Raw genomic sequence first — 20,763 nt, 5'->3', positions numbered from 1 at the left:
ACAGTGTGGTATTGTCCTAAGGATAGATATATAATTCAATGGAATGGAATTAAGAGTCCAGAAATAAATCCACACATCTATGGTCAGTTAATCTTTGACTAGGGTGCTGAGACAATTCAATGGGAGAAAAGACTATCTGTCTGAACAAATGGTGCTGGGACAACTGGATATCCACATGCAAAAGAAAGAAATGTGATCCCTAATTCTCACTATATACAAAAATTGATTCAAAACAGATCAAAGACCCAAATGTAGGAACTAAAACTATACAACTAAAAGAAAATATAGGCATAATCTTTGTGACCGTAGATTGAGCAAGAGTGTCTCAGATATGAAACCAAAAGCACAAGCAACAAAGAAAAAAAGTAGACATGATCAAAATTTATAAATTTATAAAATTTATAAACTTTGTGCTTCAAATGACACCATCAAGAAAGTGAAAAGACAACACACAGAATAAAGAAACTTTTTATAAATCATATAACTGATAAGGGACTTATACTAGAATATATAAAGAACTCTTTGCCTTAATAATAAAAAGACAACCTAATTAGAAAATGGACAAAAGATGTGAAAAGATATTGCTCTAAAAAAAATTTATAAATGTATAATAAGCAAATGAAAAGTTCAACACCATTAACCATCAGGATGATGCAAACGATGAGGTACCACCTGACATCCCACTGGGATGAATATAATTTAAAAGATGAATAATAACAAGCGTTGGCTAGGATGTGGAGAAATACATTGTTTATACACTGTTGATGGGACTGCAGAATAGTGCAGCCACTTTGAAAAACAGTCTGGCAGTTCTTCAAGTGGTGAAACAGAGTTACCCTATGATCTCAGTCCAACTCCTAGGTAAAACCCAAGAGAAGTGAAAACACGTCCACACAAAAACTTGTACATTAATGTTCACAGCAGCATTATTCATAATAGGCAAAAAGTGGAAACAACCTTAATGTCCAACAACTGATGAACAGACAAATAAATGTGATAGTCACACAATGTGATATTATTAGCCATAAAAAGGAATGAAATTCTGATACATGCTACAAGTGGATGAACCCTTGTTGTGGGGTGAATTATTGTTCTCCAAAAATGATATGTTGAAGTCCTAACTCCTGCTGTCTATAAATGTAACTTTATTTGGAAATAGGGTCTTTGCAGATGCAATCAAGTTACGATGAGGTCCCACTGGATTAGAGTGGGCCATATATCCAATGACTGATGTCCTTATAAGAAGGCCACACGAAGACACAGGGACACAGAGACACACAGGGAGAAGCCACGTGATGCCAAAGGCAAAGACTGGAGTGATACAGTTATAAGCCAAGGAATGCCAAGGAAGAGAGATATTTATAGCCATACAATCTGACCTCAGGAAACAAGAAAAATCTCAAATAAACAACCTAAACTTACACCTAAAGCAATGAGAGAAAGAAGAACAAACAAACCCAAAGTTAGTAGAAGGAAAGAAATCATAAAGATGAGAGCAGAAATAAATGAAACAGAGATGAAGAAAACAATAGGAAAGATCAATGGCGCTTCCCTGGTGGTGCAGTGGTTGAGAGTCCACCTGCCGATGCAGGGGACACGGGTTCGTGCCCCAGTCTGGGAAGATCCCACATGCCACGGAGCGGCTGGGCCCGTGAGCCATGGCCGCTAAGCCTGCGCATCCGGAGCCTGTGCTCCGCAATGGGAGAGGCCACAATAGTGAGAGGCCCGCGTACCACAAAAAAAAAAAAAAAGAAAAGAAAAGGGCTTCCCTGGTGGCGCAGTGGTTGAGAGTCCGCCTGCCGATGCAGGGGACACGGGTTCGTGCCCCGGTCTGGGAGGATCCCACATGCCGCGGAGCGGCTGGGCCTGTGAGCCATGGCCGCTGGGCCTGCACGTCCAGAGCCTGTGCTCCGCAACGGGAGAGGCCACAACAGTGAGAGGCCCGTGTACCGCAAAAAAAAAAAAAAAAAAAAAAAAGAAAAGATCAATGCAACTAAAAGCTGGTTCTTTGAAAAGATAAACAAAAATGATAAACGTTTAGCTGGACTCATCAAGAAAAAAAGGGAAAAGGCTCAAATCAATAAAATTAGAAATGAAAAAGAAGTTACAGGGATTTCCCTGGTGGTGCAGTGGTTAAGGATCCACCTACCAATGCAGGGGACACGGGTTCGAGCCCTGGTCTGGGAAGATCCCACATGCCGCGCAGCAACTAAGCCCGTGTACCACGACTACTGAGCCTGCACTCTAGAGCCTGAGCCACAACTACTGAGCCCACGCACCTAGAGCCTGTGCTCTGCAACAAGAGTAGCCACCGCAATGAGAAGCCCGCACACCACAACAAAGAGTAGCCCCCGCTTCCCGCGACTAGAGAAAGCCCACGTGCAGCACAGCAACAAAGACCCGATGCAGCCAAAAATAAAATAATTGACTTTAAAAAAAGAAGGTACAACTAACTCCAGAGAAATACAAAGGATCATAAGAGACTACTACAAGGAACTATATGCCAGTAAAAGGGACAACCTAGAAGAAACGGACAAATTCTTAGAAAGGTATAATCTTCCAAGACTGAACCAGGAAGAAACAGAAAATATGAGCAGACCAATCACAATTACTGAAATTGAAACTGGGATTAAAAAACTCCCAACAAACAGAAGTCCAGGACCAGATGGCTTCACAGGTGAATTCTATCAAACATTTAGAGAAGAATTAACACCTATCCTTCTGAAACTATTCTAAACAATTGCAGAGGAAGGAACATTCCCAAACTCATTCTATGAGGCCACCATCACCCTGATACCGAAACCAAAGACAACACAAAAAAAGAAAATTACAGGCCAATATCACTGATGAACATAGACACAAAAGTCCTAAACAAATACTAGCAAACTGAATCCAACAATAGAACTGTAAAAGGATCATACACCATGATCAAGTGGGATTTATCCCAGGGATGCAAGGATTTTTCAATATCTACAAATCACTCAGTGTGATATACCACATTAACAAATTAAAGAATAAAAACCATATTATCATCTCAATAGATGCAGAAAAAGCTTTTGACAAAATTCAACCCCATTTATGATAAAACTCTCCAGAAAGTGGGCATAGAGGGAACCTACCTCAACATAATAAAGGCCATATATGACAAACCCACAGCTAACATCATAATCAATGGTGAAAAGCTGAAAGCACTTCCTCTAAGATCAGGAACAAGACGAGGTTGTCCACTCTCGCCACTCTTACTCAACATAGTTTTGGAAGTTCTAGCCGTGGCAATCAGAGAAGAAAAAGAAATAAAAGGAATCCAAATTGGAAAAGAAGGAAAATTGTCACTGTTTGCAGATGACATGATACTATACATAAAAATCCTAAAGATGCTACCAAAAAACTACTAGAACTCATCGATGAATTTGGTAACATTGCAGGATACAAAATTAATACATGGAAATCTGCATTTCTATACACTAACAATGAAAGATCAGAAAGAGAAATTAAGGAAACATTCCCATTTACCACTGCAACAAAAAGAATAAAATACCTAGGAATATACCTACGTTAGGAGGCAAAAGACCTGTACTCCGAAAACTATAAAATGCTGATGAAAGAAATCGAAGATGACACAAACAGATGGAAAGATATACCATGTTCTTGGAAAAAATCAATACTGTCAAAATGACTATACTACCCAAGGCAATCTACAGATTCAATGCAATCCCTATCAAATTACCAACGGCATTTTTCACAGAACTAGAACAAGAAATTTTAAAATTTGTATGGAAACACAAAAGACCCCAAATAGCCAAAGCAATCCTGAGAAAGAAAAACTGAATTGGAGGAATCGGGCTCCCTGACTTCAAACTATACTACAAAGCTACAGTAATCAAAACAGTACGGTACTGGCACAAAAACAGAAATATAGATCAATGGAACAGGAGAGAAAGCCCAGAAATAAACCCATGCACCTATGGTCAACTAATCTGCGACAAAGGAGGCAAGAATATACAGTGGAGAAAATACAGTCTCTTCAATAAGTGGTGCTGGGAAAACTGGAGAGCTACAGGTAAAAAAATGAAATTAGAACATTCTCTAACACCATACACAAAAATAAATCAAAGTGGATTAAAGACCTAAATTTAAGACTGGATACTATAAAACTCTTAGAGGAAAACACAGGCAGAACACTCTTTGACATAAATTGCAGCAATATCTTTTTGGACCCACCTCCCAGGGTAATGAAAATAAAAACAAAAATAAACAAATGGTAGCTAATTAAACTTAAAAGCTTTTGCACAGCAAAGGAAACCATAAGAAACAAAAAGACAACTGACAAAACGGGAGAAAATATTTGCAAGCAAAGAGACTGAGAAGGGATTAATCTTCAAAATATACAAACAGCTCATGCAGCTCAATATCAAAAAAACAAACAACCCAATCAAAAAATGGGCAGGGGGGCCTCCCTGGTGGCGCAGTGGTTAAGAGTCCGCCTGCCGATGCAGGGGATACGGGTTCGTGCCCCGGTCTGGGAGGATCCCATATGCCGCGGAGCGGCTGGGCCCGTGAGCCATGGCCGCTGGGCCTGCGCATCCGGAGCCTGTGCTCCGCAACGGGAGAGGCCACAACAGTGAGAGGCCCACATACCGCAAAAAGAAAAAAAAAAAAAAAAAAAAAAAATGGGCAGAAGATCTAAATAGACATTTCTCCAAAGAAGACATACAGATGGCCATAAAGCACATGAAAAGATGCTCAATATAGATATTAGAGAAATGCAAATCAAAACTACAAGGAGGTATCACCTCCCACCAGTCAGAATGGCCATTATCCAAAGTCTACAAATAACAAATGCTGGAGAAGGTGTGGAGAAAAAGGAACCCTCCTACATTGTTGGTGGGAATGTAAATTGGTACAACCACTATGGAGAACAGTATGGAGGTTCCTTAAAAAACTAAAAATAGAACTACCATATGATCCAGCAATCCCACTCCCGGGCATATATCTGAAGAAAACCATAATTTGAAAATATACACATACCCCAATGTTCATTGCAGCACTATTTACAACAGCCAAGACATGGAAGCAACCTAAATGTCCATCGAGATTGATGAATGGATCCATTGATGAATGGATCAAGAAGATGTGGTACATATATACAATGGAATGTTACTCAGCCATAAAAAAGAATGAAATAATGCCATTTTCAGCAATACGGATGGACCTAGAGATTATCATACTAAGTGAAGTAAGTCAGACAGAGAAAGACAAATATCATATGATATCACTTATATGTGCAATCCAAAAAGATGATACAAATGAACTTATTTTTTTAATTTTTTTTGTGTGTGTGGTACGCGGGCCTCTCACTGCTGTGGCCTCTCCCGTTGCGGAGCACAGGCTCCGGACATGCAGGCTCAGTGGCCATGGCTCACGGGTCCAGCCGCTCCGCGGCATGTGGGACCTTCCCGGACTGGGGCACGAACCCGTGTCCCCTGCATTGGCAGGCAGACTCTCAACCACTGCGCCACCAGGGAAGCCCCACAAATGAACTTATTTACAAAACAGAAAGAGACTCCCTTTGAAAACAAACTTATGTTTACCAAAGGGGAAAGGTGGGGCAGGGGGGAAGGATAAAGTAGGAGGTTGGGATTAACATACACACACTACTATATATAAAATAGATAATCAACAAGGACCTGTTGTATAGCACAGGGAACTCTACTCAATATTCTGTAATAACCTATATGGGAAAAGAATCTGAAAAAGAATGATATGTATAACTGAACCACTTTGCTATACATCTGAAACTAACAACACTGTAAATCAACTATACCCCAATATAAAATAAAAATTAAATTAAAAAAAAATACACTACAGGGTCCGAAAAAGAAGAATAATGGGAACAACAAGGTCCTACTGTATAGCACAGGGAACTGTATTCAACATTCTATGATAAACCATAATGAAAAAGCATATAAAAAAAGGAATGTACATATATGTATAACTGAATCACTTTGCTACACAGCAGAAATTAACGCACTATTGTAAATCAACTGTATTTCAGTAAAAAATAATGAAAATCTTAAAAAAAGAAGAGTAATGAGTAGGAGAATATATTATAAGCCTTGGTACAAGAAAAGCTGACACCTTAAACTGGTGAGACAAAGAGGAACTGTCTAGATGAACTATCTAATAAGCACGATAGGGATAACTAGATAACCATCGGGAAGAATAAAGTTGGATCCACACCTCACACTATATATGCATTCCAGATGGAGCGAAGACTTATATATGAAAAATAAAACCATACAAGTTTTAGAAGAAACTACAGGAAAAATTATTTATAACTGGAATGGAGAATGTATTTCTAATTATGATTCAGAACATAGACACTATAAAAGGAAAACCGATAAACAAAACTTTCTGAATGGCTCCAAACAGAAGAAGCAAAGCCAAAAGAGAATGAAGAACTAGGGGAAAAAATTTCTAATTCCTATCAGGCAAAGGGCTATCTTACTAATATATAAAGAACTCCTTGAAACTGGTAAGGGAAAAAAAAGGAGATAAATGAGCAAAGGATATGAACAGACCACCCAGCAAAAGTCCCAACATTTGGTAACACGTTGGTGAGGGTGTGGGGGGAGACGTACTCTCTCCCCCTGCTGGTGGTGGTGGGGGCGGGCGAGAGTATAAAGTAGGACATCTGTGAGGGGAAGCCTGCCAATACCTATTGGTTTCAAATGCCCATATCTTTGTATAAGTCCACTTCTGGGAATTTACCCCACAGATATATGTGCATATGTATGAAATGATACATGCACAAAGCACTGTTTACAACAGCAAAAGACTGAAAACAACCCAAGGTGGAGGACTGGTTAAATAAATACAGTGCTTCTCTATAGCGGAACACTGTGCAGCGACAGAAAAGAAAAAGTTCTCTGCATTCTCGTGTAGAAAGGGCTCTAAGATATACTGAGTGAAAAAATGTAAGGACAGAACACTGGCATAATGTACTTTAATTCTGTATTTATAACACTCTAAGAGGGCCACCACTGGTCTCTTGGGTGGACGAGGGGGAAGGACTAGGTAGATGAGGGACAGGAATGGCTATTTCCCTGCATACCTCTCTATATGTGTATTTTTTTTGCCTTTCCTACTATATGAATATATTATCTCTACAAAACATCACATTTAAAAACATGCAATAAAAGAGAAAAAAGAAACACTATTCAACTGTTAAAAAGAGCATTTACTGATATGAAATGATATCTAGAAAATATTTTTAAGGAAAAAGACAAAATGGGTACAGTATGCTCCCATTCATGAGTTTTACAAAAAAAGATATACATATTCTCAAAAGATATACATTTTCTTATAGATGCGCAGACTATCTCTGGAAATATACACCAAACTGGTTCTGGGGAGGCAAAAAGACTGAAAAATGCACTTGACATTCTATGTCTTTTGCTACTGTTTGAATACTATTTTTTTTTTTTACTATGTGAAGTTTTGCTTATAAAAGGAATTTCAGATTTTATATCTCCAGCCAGCTCTTACCTCTGAGCTCCAGACCTGGATTCCAACTGCCTGATTTCCAGCTGCTCCCCTGCATTTCTCACAAGCACTTTCAACCTGGTAAATACCAAACTAGACTCATGATCTTCCCCTCAAAACCTGCCCCCTTCAGGGCTCTTCGACACATGGACATCACCAGCCCTTCGAGCCCAAAGTGCATGTGGTTCTGACTCCTCCTGCTTCCAGCCTCCAACTTCCAATCTGCCCCTGCGTCCTGTGGATGCTCTAGCCAGCGCATCCACATCTGCTCCTCCACTCAGGCGGTGCCCTGAACCAAGCAACAGTCATCTCTCACTTGGCTTTGCCAAGGTCATGAGCGGGTCTACCCAGGGCTGCTCTTGCCACTTCTCTGGCAAGCTCGTCATTCTCCTCCCCGCTAAAAAGCTTGTCAGCAGCTTTGAGAAGTAACATGATCAGATGGATTAGAAAGCAGCCAGAATTTTCAATAGCGTCTACATAACCTTGCCTTTTCTAGTCCCTTCTCATGTGATTCTTCCATCTCACTCTTTACATTCCAGCCACACTAACCTTCTTTTAGTTCCCCCAACTTCTCCTCCCTCACTTGCTGGGCCCTCTGCCTGGAAGGCTATTCTCCTGCCCCCCACATATCTCCGGACACCAACTTTTACTGAGTTAACTACCTCTCGGCCTTCCAGTCTCAGTTTAAACACATTCTCTTCAGAGCATCTTTGCTGACCCTCCAGACTAGGTCAGGTCCCTGTTTCATCCGGCTTAGCACCCCTTCACAGAACCTACTGCAACAATAATTAAATAATCATAAAATAAGCTGTTTAATATTTATCCCTCTAATAATCTGTTTAAGGACAAGAACAATTTGCTCAGTGCCTCAAATAGTGCCTACAAAATAAACACTTGTTGAATGAATGAATGAATGAATGAGTAAACAGGGAGGAGAAACAAAAACCACAGGGAAGACAAAGGCCATCATACAGGAGAAGGGCTCATGTCAGCAGTGGCCTCCAGGAGGCAGAACTTCCTCCCAAACTCTTGGCACGGCGCTCCCGGCCCGATTGGTGCTTGCATTTGCCTACTCACCACACTGTCTGGGGACTGGAGCTGGCCTGGCAAGGCCGGGCTGCTATTGTAGCCGGAGGTGACACCAGAAGAGAGGCTTCCGTTGGAGCTGGTGCACCAAGAGCTGGAGGTGGCCAGGGTGTGCAGCTTTTCTTCTTCCTGGGAAGGACAGATTACTGTCAACCAGCTCCAGGTGCACCCTCACTTCCCACCCTCACTTTTGCCCCTTCTCACCTCCCCAGTTCCCGTCACCTCCCACTGCCTCCTGCCTCAGCCTCATGCCCCCATGCCTCCCCCATCCCCACCCCCAACTATATACCCAAGCCGCCTCCTCCCAAACTCTGGCCCGGGGACAGGAGCTGGTCTGACGAGGATGGCATGAAAATAGAGAGTGAAGCAGCTCTGAGCTGGCACCAGGGGCCCGACGCCCTCCTCCAAATTCTACGTCCCAAGACTCAGAGGCAGCCCTGGTCTGCCCCAGGCTCCAAGCCTACCCTGACATCAGAGGCTTGCCCCACTCCCCACCCGCAGCAGCTGGCAGACGATCTGCTGGCGGATTCTCAGCTTTTCCTGTTCAGTCTGCTCCCGCAGTCGAGCCTGGGCCCGGGCAATCTCCGCCTTGGCCTCCTCACGGGCCCGCTGGTATTCTCGTAGCATCAGCTCTATGTCAGAGGGTGGGTGAGGAGACCTTGACGCTGACCCTGGGCTCCTGGGGAAGACCAGAGGGTTGGAGAGATGCCTTCTAACATGGTGAGTGGGCACTGGCCCAGGCCCGCTCAACACTACCTTCCTGAAGGGCCCATCCTCTCTTTGCCCACAGGGCCTTCGGGTGTGGTCTTACAAACACCCTGAGGCTCAGGCCTGCAGTCTTACATAGCATGGCACGGCTCCTCTATCCACCCCCACCCCGTCCGCTGCTCCCTCCCGCACCCTCCTCTTTCCCTTTGCCTCAGTCTCCACAGCCGCCTCTGACTGTCCACAGTCACGTAGGACCCACTCCTGGAATCGCTCCTGGCAAAGGAAGCTGCAGCCTCCGGTGTCCAGGACACTCAAATCCAGGCCCTACTCCCCACACTTGCCCCACACAGAGCCTGCTCCCCACAGGGTTCTGGGTCCACCATACCTGGTGGTCTCCACAACATCCTTCCTCAGCTGCTGCAGGTATTCTCGGCGCCTGCTGGGCAAGTCAAAGGCCCAGGTGGGGAGATCCCGGTTGAATGGGAAGCTCAGCTGTTTCTGGGGGCTGAGGCTTCGCGTCCTGCGGAAGTTCTGAAGTCGCTCAGCCCGCTCCCTCCGGAGGTTTTCTGCAGTACGTTCTGGCCTGAGACAGAACGTGAGTGAGACACTGAAGCTGACCCTGACTGCCCTTCTCCATCTCCAGACCTATCTCTGACCCCCGGAAGGTCCCAGAGCTGAGCCGGGAGGAGGGAACGGCCAGCTGTCAGCCGGCTCGGCTCCCTCTCCTCTCCGCCCAGCCCTCGCCGCCCCACTCCGAGCCGGGTCCTTACCGGGCATACGGCTCCTCCTCTTGGGCAGCGAGTGCCTCCCCCGTCCCACTCTGCAGCACCTGCAGCAGGGCGTCTGCCTCCCCAAAGCCGTGGTGCAGTTTTGCTTCCGTGAGTTCCACGCTGAGGGAGAGGTTCTGGGCCCCGACTCGCAGGGGGATCTGCTCCCTCTGGGACCACTCGGGCGCCTGGCTCTGGTCCTCAGGAAGTTGTGGGAGCCTCTGTCCCTGCTCTCCTGAGCTGCAATCACATCTGGTCCCCAGCAAATCCATCACACCCAGCGCCCCAGGGGAGCCGTCCTGACCCCCACACCAATCGCTGGATTTGTTATACACCGGGAGGTCCCTCAGACCGTGGTGCTGGGGCTCAGGGGCCGTGCATGTCTGGGAGGAACTGGGGCGCAGCAGCCCCTCAGGCTGGCAGGCCTCAGTAGGGCCCAAGATGCAACCCCGGAGCCCTGGGGTGTCAGCCAACTCAAAGAAAGGGCAGGGGCAGCGGCACCGGAGGCCGCCCCACGAAGAGGAAATGTTCAGAGCAGGCCGTGGCTCCTCTGGAGATGCTGAGCTCTCACCCCCATTCTCTGTCCTGCACTGCCATGGACTCAGCCCCCTACTGCTCAGTGGGCCACACTCTAGGGAGGCCATGTCCTCAGGCACAAAGCCATCAGCCAGCCTCCGGCTCCTGCTTCCCAGTGGTGGAGACGACAGTCTGCTCTGGACCCCGGTGGTGGTCCTGGGCTGACGCTGCTGCGGGGACTGCTCCACGCAACGGACTTGGGGCTTTGCGCTCTTCTCTGGGTGGCCTCGGGAGCTCAGCCCAAGGGAGCACCTGTGGTCACCCCCTTCTAAGGGACTGCTATCTTCTCCACATGGAACCTCCACTCTCTGAGAGCTACCTGACTCATCAGTGGTTTGAGAATAGTTACCCACTGCAGGCCTCGGGGTGCACAGGGGAAGGCTTGGGCGGGAGACAAGCTTCTGGCAGCCTTCAAGGGAGTGAGCTGAGGGGGCCGAGAGAGACAAAGCGCCTGGGGGGCGCCCTGACCCTTGGGTGCTGGCGCTAAGCGTGAGGATCGGGGAGGAGGCCCTGTCCACCAGCAAGGCGCTCGTGGGGCCCTGCTCCTTCCGCACCCCGGGCTCCTCCTCAGGCTCCACAGCATGGGGGCAGGGCCCTGGGAAGGGAGATGCACCGAGGCTGTGGCCAGGGCTGCCACTAGCCAGGCTGGGAAGCAGGGGGGCATCCGGAGAAGCCTGGGGGATCAGAGGAGGCAGGTTCTGCCCAGGGGGAACTTTCTGAAAACTCAAGTGGGATGAGGGTATGGGGGCGCCCTGGGGCCTGCAGAGGGTGCTTTCTTCCTGAAGGTCTTGGGGCCCTGCTATTTTCCATGTGGTCCCCTCTGCCCCTCTCTTCTTAAGCGTCCCAGGGACATGTCCCTTTTCCTGAGACGTGATGGAAAGATCTGAGCCCAGCCTTTCAAGGACCGCATTGAGTTTCTGAGGGTTGGCCTCTGGGGCCTGGAGGTGCAGAGGTGGTGAGGCCGGGTCAGTCTGGATGCCCTCATCCATGGTGGTCTGAGTACAGCCATCCATCCTCAGTGCCTGGGGCACCTCACCCGGGGTCTCCCTCTTGGCATTCCACTCCTTTTCGGCCACACTTGGCTGGGAGAGACTCCCCAACAGCTCCGAGGTGCTGTGCAGGAGCTGCGAGAGGCGGAGAGACAGGTTGTGTGTGCTGGCCCAAGAGGCCAGATCTGACTGAGCAGAGGAGAGGTCAGCGTAGCTCCAGCGCGACCTGCAGCCCGGGGTCTGGGTGCCCTGCTCCAAGGTGTTCATCCTAGACACACCCACAGGGTCGCCCTCCTCTGATGGGTACAGCAGCATAATCTCATCCACCGGGCCCACAGCACTTACTCCAGGCAAGGGAGGCTCCCTCCTCAGGCAGCCTGCCTCATCAGGGGTGCCCGGGAACCCGCCTCTCTCGTCAGGACCCTTAGCGGGGGCTGCCCCTTCAGAGCCGATCAGGACGTGGGGGCTCCCCAGGGCAAACGAGGAACCCCCGACTCCCCAGGCCTCACGGGAATGGCGGGCACTTTCGACGTGGCTGCGTGTGCTCGACAGGCCTCGGGCACTGGCCAAGGTGCTGCGGTGGGAGTAGACCGGGAAGCCCTGGTCGTCTAGGCCGTCGTCCTTGCGGGAGAACCGGTCCACGTCTGACGGTGTCAGGCCCTGGGGTGTGGGGCCACGGGAGACATCAGCTGCGCCGCCAAACACATACTGCTTCCAGCCGACGCGCGCAGGCCCCTCGGGACGCCAGGGCAGGACGCAGGGATCGATGGCACTGGAGCCAAAAAGCAGGGCTCCTCCGTCCGCTTCAGAGCTCCATGCCTCTGGCCGAGCCTGGCCACCCAGTCTCTCTGGCTTTCCTGGCTGGGCCTGGTCCGGAGTACCAAATGGCCGAGCAGCCATGAGATCGGGGGTCAGCAGGCACGAGACAGCTGAAGTTGCCAGGGAAGGAGTGGGTGTGGATGGCAGGGGCCTGGGATCAGCAGCGATGCCGTCCAAGTCAGAGGCGGCTTCCTGATCACGGCCCTCAGCTTTCAGAGACGTTCTTGCCACAGACTTTCCTGAGGAAGAGCCTCTGGGATGTGGGGTCCACAATCTGCTAGGCTGCTGTATATCCTCATCTGTTGGGGAAGGAGGCTCCACGCTCAAGCTTAGCTCCTGAAGAGACTGGGGAGAGCTGACCACAGAGAACTGCGGTCTAGAGTGTTTGGGGCCAGAGACGATGGCGACCACAGGAAGTGAGCACCGGTGGCGGGGTGCCGGCTGCTCCCCGCCAGAAGAGGGCTGCCCGAGGCCCTGGGCCACAGGCCAACATGCTCCACGTTGCCCCAAGGTGACACTGGCTGAGTCTCTGAAGGCTGCAGGGGGCCTGGCCACAGCCTCGTCCTCTCTGCCTGCACCACTAATCTGACAGCTGCCTGAGCCACCTTCATCCGCACATGGGGGGCTCCTGCCCCAGGCAGCGTCTTCTCGGCCACCTGAAGCCTGGTCCCTCTGTTGCTCTTCCTCCTCCCGGGGGCTGTCAACCTGGGGACTGGAGACACACTGTAACTCTGCTACCAATTTGGCTTGGGGATCCAAGCCACTATGATCCCTTGACTCCGTGGAAAGTTGTGACTTTTCTGGAAGGCATCTGATGGCATTTCCCAAACATCCATGTTGTGGTCCCACCAGCGGCTCACTCGCAACACACCCTTCACTTAAATTCAGGCTGTGTGGTCCCCCAGCTGTTGCAAGTGGTTCTGGCTTGGTTTGAGAGCCCTGTGCACTCCGGCCACCAGCGGAGCTGTCCTGAAACCTCCCGGGTGGCTCGGAGCACCTGCCTGCGTGGAAAGGGGGAGCCTCAAGCTCGGCGCTGACTTTCTTCTCGGCAGCCTTTTTCTCAGGATCCCCTACTGACCTGGAGCTTCCGTCAGCAACCCAGGGGCTGAGGGGACTTGTCCTCACATCAGGAGTGGAAGGGGAGCTGCAGCCCTGAGCCGGAGGCAGGAGAGCAGCAGCAGAGGTCTCCGGGGTGCTGCCGTCTGCCGGCCCCAACTCCACATTAATGCTTTTGGGCTCAAGGCCATGTGCCCAGAGCACATCAGGTTCCCTGCAATGGCCCTCTCCTCTCTCCACCCCCCAGGCCCTGGGGGGGACCACGCAGGGTGGGTGGCGAGTGTGTGGGGTGGTCTCGGAAGCCCCCTTGCCCAGGTCACCGTCTCTGTAACACAGGGAAGTGGAGGAAGGGGAGGCACGGGCCCCGGAAGCAACGGGTTGAGGGTTGCACGGTTGCCAGCAAGGATGAGATCTGCTGTCTTCTTGGCCCCCGGACGGGCTGAGGGTCCTGCTGCCTTCAGTGCTCCCCGAAAAGACACCACAGTCTGAAGTTTCCTGCGGGCACCTGAGCAGGGCCTCCTCCCTAACTCCCCCGGGTCTCTGATCCGGCAACAGAGTTGGCCTGGGACCTTCGACGCTGGCCCTGCAGGCTTCTGCTAGCCCAGAGCCAACACTCCCCTCCCGTTTCACAGGCTGCTGAGAGGGAGCTTCCGGTTCAATCCCTCCTAGGGCTCTGGGCAGGACGGCACCCCATTTGGGACTCACCTTCCCTTCTTCTAAGCCGGTGGAAGCCTCAAGGCATTGGCCCTGGTCTTGGTTAGGCCCTGAGAGACTGGCAGAATTCTGAACATCACAGATCACAAGGTGACTTTCAAAACAGGTTGGTTTTCCTCCTTGTGCAGCCACTAGGAAGCTACCAGGACCTCCTCCCCATGTGTTGTCCAGAGTCCCAGGTTCTTGGTGGGCTGGGCTGCTCTCCTGCCAGCCAGGGAGCACGCCCTGGGCAGCCTCCCAGGCAGCGAACGGGCCTCGCCTACATGGAATCCCTCCAGCATCATCAAAAGGGGCCTGAGAATGTAAGGCAGCCACTATTTCCTCCGCCATTACCCTCCTGTCCTCCTCCACAGCTGCTGAAGAAGGAAGACGGTCTGAGCCCAAAGCATCAGCAGAGGAAGGTGTTCTGGTTGCTTCTCCCTCTTTCTCTCTGATTTCAGAAGAGCTAGTGTGGTGCACAAACTGTTCACAGGCTCCCAGGAAATGTCTCAGTTTTCCAGTACAGTGACTTTTACCTGGAGCAGGGTCAGCGTGGGAGGAAGTCCGTGAGGGGTGCCGCGGCCCTGTGTCAGTGTCAGTGCTGGGCAAAGGGTGACAGCTGTCTGCAGAGGGGGGTGTGGCCTGAAGGACAGATGTCCTCTCATCACTTGACATGTGTCCTGGTTTAGCAGGGAGAGACGCCACATGAAATCCCCGTGATTCACCCTCATTTCTGGTCCTGGCTGACACTGACTGGCCCATTTGTGCACACTGAGGCCTGCCAGGGGCCCCTGAAGAACATTCAGGTCCAGATAGCGTCTCATCGTGAGGAAGGACTGTGCCCCCAGCCACCACGTTGTGAAGCTGCTTTCCCTGGGCCTCTGCCCGTCCTATCTCCTCCAACTCGGCCAGGCACGTGGGTGGATGGGCAGAGGGCTCCGGCTGAGGCAGCCTTGGCGAGGACACGGGTGCTGAGAAAGCACCACTGGCTGGAGTGAGGTCCTCGGCCTCCTTCTCTGCCTTCTGCCTCTCTCCCCTGCCTCGCTTGCCCCCCTCTTCTAAGGGGCAGCTGGCCCTCCCTTCAAGCGGGCTAGAGGCCCTGTTCAGGGACCTGGCTCTGTCTGGTCCCCTTGGTACAGCTGCCTCAGCTTCGGAAGGAGAACCCACCCTGCTACCCAAGCCCAGCAAGGTGCTTCTGAGGTCCCCTCCGTGGCCTTGCGGACCGGTGCTTGTTGACCTCCTGCCCTCTGCCCCCAGGGGAATGCTCGCTGGTGCACTGGATTGACTGGAAGATCCCACAGCCATGGATATCACAGACCCGCAAGAAGCAGGGTGCGCTGCGGAGAAGCCCCGTCTATCGTCTCCCTGCTGTGAGCTGTGGCGTCCGGGCTCTCCACTCTGGTCCTGATGCCCCCCTCCAGTTACCAGGGGACTGGTGGGCATTTTCAACAGGGTGGGATCCACCACACAGTCAACAGAAGAGACGCCTAGAGTACCAGGTACATAAAGATAGGTTCTTGGCGGCCTTGTTGAATTCAAGGGCAAGGCGTTACTCAGGTCTCGGCGAGGAGCCATACAGGACCCTGGCGGGCTTGGCAATGGGCCGGTCTCTTGGCTGAAAAATGTGCGCACACAATGCTGGCACGGGCCAGGGAGTTTCTGAGTTGATGAAACCACTTTGTTTTTCTCCTGTAGGCTCCCTCTTTGCACAGCAGTTTCTTCAACTCTGCCTTGAACTTCCGGCTCCTCTTGCTTAGAACTACGTATGCGTTTGGCAAAATGGCTTTCCTGAACACCCTTCACAGTCTCCAGCTCCTCGAGATTTCCCAAGCCCCGGGGCGGCCATCTGGGGTACACTGCATTCGCCGGCTCGCCCTCCTCAGAAGTCCTCTCAGGCATGGGCTGCAATGGCAGAGCTCCAGCCAAAGCTCTCGTTTTCCTTGGGTGAGCAGAAGTGTTGGTGCATTCCCTGCAAGCTGTAAATGTCCCTAAATAACCACCAGTTTCCCTGGCGGGTCTGTCTAATACAGCTGGGTGGGTGTGCCCTTTCACAAACCTGATGTCGCGTACCCAGGGAGCAATGCTACTGTTAACCTCCATTTGTCCAGCTTCACCATCCCTAAAGAGAACATCATCTTTCCATTTTGGAGAAGATGGCTGATCCTTGAAGGACAGGTGGTTTCTAAAGCTGCCTGGCCTCAGCACATGGTCAGCCATCTCCTGGTCCTTCTGGTCCTGGGACATAAACTCCTTACTGACTCCCAGTGTGTGGTAAGCACATAGCTGCTTACTCTGTTTGGATTCAATTTCCAAGATGACATTTTCCAGCTGCATTACACTCCTAATTAGCCTAGCCATCTCATCAGTATTAGTATCTCTTTTACTCCATCTCTTTCCAGGAGGTTCTTCTTTGGGGTTTAACGTTTCTCGCACCTTTCCAGGGACCTTGCATTCACTGAGGTTTCTTTCCTGAAAGCACGCAACTGACTGGAATCTTTCATACGTAGACTCTGCCTGTGGGAGCCTAAACTCTTCTGAGCCATCTTTGGGATGGAGCGCTTTTCCAAGAAGCCCAGCTTCATTCCTCCTTTCCCCCTTGTGGGTTGGACTCTCATCCTGGGCTGCTGTCTCTGGGCTGCTTACTCTATGATGTACTGATCTGGACTTCAAAGAAAGAGCGGCTTCCTCTATCTTGTCCTTGTCAAGGCCTAAATTGATGGTTTTATAGGTGAAATCAGTCCTGACCCCGGAAGGAAACCGTCTCTTCATGTCAAAGGCCTGGGTCTCTCTGAGGACTGCATCCTGCCCCTGCTCTTCTTCCCCACTCGTCTCAGATTCACACACCAGGAGAGGCTTCCTTGACCCAGAACTGTCTGAGGAGACACTGCAGGAGGACTGTACAGCAGCCTTTTCTCCCTGCTTGAGCACTGGAAGACTGTGTTTATTTAAAATTCCAACTTGATTTTCAAATTCACATACTTTTATGCTGGTAGATGGAAGGAAATGTCTGTTCTGAGTGACAGAAAAATAAACTGAATTATGGCTTTCTTCTTTAATGTTTCCAAGGCATTTCCCTTTTTCTCTGCAAACGTCCTTGATGTTCAGATCAGCTGGCCTCTCTGCTATGACCTGCTGAGATGATGCAATCTTGGAATTCTGGTTTTGTAACAGTACTGGCAATTTATTCTTCACATACACATTTTGGAGGACTCGGTGCTCATGTCCAAAGCCCCATGCTTCCCTGGGAGGTGGGGAGGGCGCCCTTGCTTCTCTGCAAGCAGGGATTTCCAAGGCGGTTTCTGTTAGGGCATCTCGGCTTTTGGTCACATAGAATGTTTCCAAGGGAGGTGGCTGCAGGGAAGATGGGAGTGGATTCCAGGGAGCAGGGTGGAGGTACAGCTCTGGACCTGAAGGAAAGGCAAAGGAAAACCTGCTGTGTCTTCTACACGCTTCCTTGGAGCTCTCCTGGGAGTCTGCCTTCTCTTCCTGCGGGGGGCGGTGGCTGTTCTGACCTAATTGCCCCCCTGGGTCTGCACTATTCTTCCTCAAAGGAGCCCAGCCTCGGGGCCAATGGGGTTCTTTGGTGTCTATGGTGACAATACGGTGACAAGCGTTCGTTAGGATGAAACATTCATCAGAGGACGTCACGAGTCCAGGTTTCTCGCTACTCTGAGAGGCTTCTTCCAAGCTGCTCTCTTTGACTCCCCATGCTTCCATCACGGGATGCGCTGTCTTGTTCGCTGCTGTAGAGACCTGGGCATTTGTAGTTCCAGAAGTCGATGATTCTACGTCCGCTGAATAAGTTCCACTATGACTGACCTCTTTCTCACTAGTTGTAAAGGAATCTGAAGTACTTTCTACCTCAACACGCAGACTGTCCTGTTCTTTCTCAGCTCTCAAACGCCTAACTGTGGACAGATGGATAGGAAAGTTGTTGAAATCCGGGCTGCTAGATACCCTAGGACCAATTGGCAATAGAGCATCTCCTCCCCTGCCAGAAGCTTGGGTCAGGGAACCAGAGTTTTCCTCGAGGGAGGGCTTTCCCTTCCCTCGAGGAGGAAGACTGGGTGCTCCTGTGGCCCCCAAAACAGGATGAGACAGTTCAAGGAGGTACTTTTGCTGAAGGGCAGCCCAGTCTCTCTCACAGGCACTGCCAACGTAAGTGAATGAGGTGGCAGAGGCAGCCAACAAGCTGGACACACTAGAGTCGGATGCTTCAGAGACGCCCTTCTGGGCCATCTCAGGGACCCCTCTGGCCTGAAAGGTGCCATCGGCTCCTGGCTGAAGAAGCCTATAAGAGTCCCAGAGGGACACCCTGGTCGTATCAGAAACAGGGACTGTGTACACACTTCTGACACTGCAGGGCAGCTCAGCACCGCCCAGGGGCAGTTTGGAGCTGTAGGACAGAACTGTTTCTGTATCTGATGACTTTAGTTCTTCCATATTGGGCCAGTATCCAGGCCTCTTCCAACCGCAGGGCTGAACATCCTGGACGTCAGGACTTGGACATAAAGAACCTGGGGGGCTACTGGGATTGTTCTTAGAGTCACAGGAGAACCAGGAATCCATGGACACCAGAGGGCTCCCTCTTGAAAGCTGCACGTCTTGGAGAGTGTTGGTTTGTTCTGTGGAGCTTGCCTCCACCGCCAATTCTGGCTGCTCACAGCGGGGCTGGAGCTCCAGGTAAAATGATCTGCTCACTGGCAGGGGGGCATCCAGCCTGGCTCCTGTTCTGTGGCTGATGGGGCCAGGCCTGCACACTGCCTCCTGGTCCCCTGCGGGCAGACTGGAGCTCTGCAGGCGCCAGAAAGTCTCCGTGGGCATCTCGTCAGCTGAACGGAAGAAAGGCTCTTCTTGCCGATGGTCCCCCAGTTCTTCCTCAGCGTCAATCAGGCTGTCGAGGGAAAAGCTCCTGTGAGTTCGGGTGAACAGTCGATTGTCTGAGGATGTGGTGAAGCCCCTCACAGAGGCTTGAGCTCTGGCCCTGGAGCGGCCATGGCCATGGGTGAGATAACTGAGCCCTGGGCTGTCCTGTGGGCTTTGGTACCCCTTCTCGGCCAGCGAGTCCTCGGATATTTGGCTGTCTTCGCTGCCGGAGTCATCTGGCTCTGGGAGATCCCGCTCCTTCCCCTGGGGCTCCTCCAGCTTCCATGGCTGCAGCAGGGCTTTGGCACAGACACAGGAGAGAGAATCTACTGAGTGACTGCTATCTGCGTCAGATAAATCACCACCTTTTTCTCTTGCAAGATCCTCTACGGGGCTGGAACCTGAGAGTTAGGCCGTGGTACCTGGGTCCCCCGCACTGTGTTGCCTCTTCAAAGGGCTGCTGTGAGGCAAGCGAGAGGACTTCTCCGCCCTAGCTGCCAGGACCCTCTGCTGCCTCTTCGATGCCCCGCTTGGAGAAGGTGGGGAGGATTCTGCCCAGAAAGTCTTGGCTGCCTTTCCACGCCCAGTGGCCTGTTTGGATCCATGGGGATGTGAGGAACTGCAACTGGCTCCCTCAGCAGCCTCACGGGGCCCAAGGTTCCCTTCTTTTCCCCACCCTGCTGGTGAGTGGCCTTAGCCCTCCTGGTCTGGGTGGAAGGGGTGAGGACCTCCGGCTTATCCCACGGCTTTAGCTTGTTAGCTGTGAAACTCTGGGCCACCATCTGACAGGGCTGCTTACCCACTCTCTCCCTTTCTTGGACACTGGCAGACTCGCAGCTCTCAGTGAGGCAGGTGCCAGAGGCTGAGGCTCCCTTCCTGGCCAGGGCCTTCCTGGCTGTGCAGAGCTGCCCCTCGCCTGAGGAATGGAGGGCATGCTTGATGAAATGCCCTTTCCTTGGGGGGTAATAAGCAGCCTGGGACAAGTACTCTTCTGATGGGATTTTCTCTGATAATTGCTCAGTACGGTCAGGCATAGGAGGTAACGTGGTGGAGGGATCCCAATTCAGGAAAACACTGTGGAAACAAGGAAAGCCATCTCAGAAAAGTAAGAGGTCCCTACTTCCTGCTGACAGAAGGAATATAAAGTCCCACTTAGTTTGCCCTGAAAGAGGTTTAAAACTAGGTCAATGTCACTGTACCCTATAGCCTTTGGGGTCAGCTCTATAGGTACATAAGGAAACTACAGACTATAGTCTTGGCTCTCAAAGAAGCACCAGGTACACTCTGTTCCTCATTTTCTTTATCTTACAAAAAGGTTGAACTGAATCTGGATCTAATCACGCCTTTAGGGAAAACTTCCAACATGAGGAACTGAAGAATAACTTAAATGGCACTACAAGCAATCAAACAGACAAATCTATAAAGGAGTACATTTTACAGAATTGACCCGCTTTCTTTAACAAATCGATGATATGAAGAAATTTTTTTTGCAGTACGCGGGCCTCTCACTGTTGTGGCCTCTCCCGTTGCGGAGCACAGGCTCCGGACACGCAGACTCAGCAGCCATGGCTCACGGGCCCAGCCGCTCTGTGGCATGTGGGATCCTCCCGGACCAGGGCACGAACCTGTGTCCCCTGCATCGGCAGGCAGACTCTCAA

The 20,763-nt window shown here is 50.7% G+C and overlaps 1 protein-coding gene across 3 annotated transcripts in view; it reads right to left on the bottom strand.

The window, feature by feature from the left end:
- STARD9 (StAR related lipid transfer domain containing 9) overlaps positions 1-20,763 on the bottom strand; it is a 133,836-nt gene that overhangs the window by 8,135 nt on the left and 104,938 nt on the right. For 2 of the 3 annotated variants that reach the window (XM_060096692.1, XM_060096693.1), the window contains 5 exons: positions 19,905-20,179; positions 10,110-19,404; positions 9,725-9,922; positions 9,127-9,310; positions 8,623-8,760 (listed from right to left, as the gene is read on the bottom strand). In XM_060096692.1, coding sequence (XP_059952675.1) covers positions 8,623-8,760; positions 9,127-9,310; positions 9,725-9,922; positions 10,110-19,404; positions 19,905-20,179 — 10,090 coding nt within the window. Of the gene's footprint in view, positions 1-8,622; positions 8,761-9,095; positions 9,311-9,724; positions 9,923-10,109; positions 19,405-19,904; positions 20,180-20,763 lie in introns of those variants that run through there. The other variant, XM_060096694.1, reaches the window with a different exon arrangement.

Source organism: Mesoplodon densirostris, chromosome 4 (genome assembly GCF_025265405.1).
Source record: "Mesoplodon densirostris isolate mMesDen1 chromosome 4, mMesDen1 primary haplotype, whole genome shotgun sequence".
In the NCBI taxonomy this organism is placed as follows: domain Eukaryota; kingdom Metazoa; phylum Chordata; class Mammalia; order Artiodactyla; family Ziphiidae; genus Mesoplodon; species Mesoplodon densirostris.
This window is presented reverse-complemented; position numbering and strand designations above follow the sequence as displayed.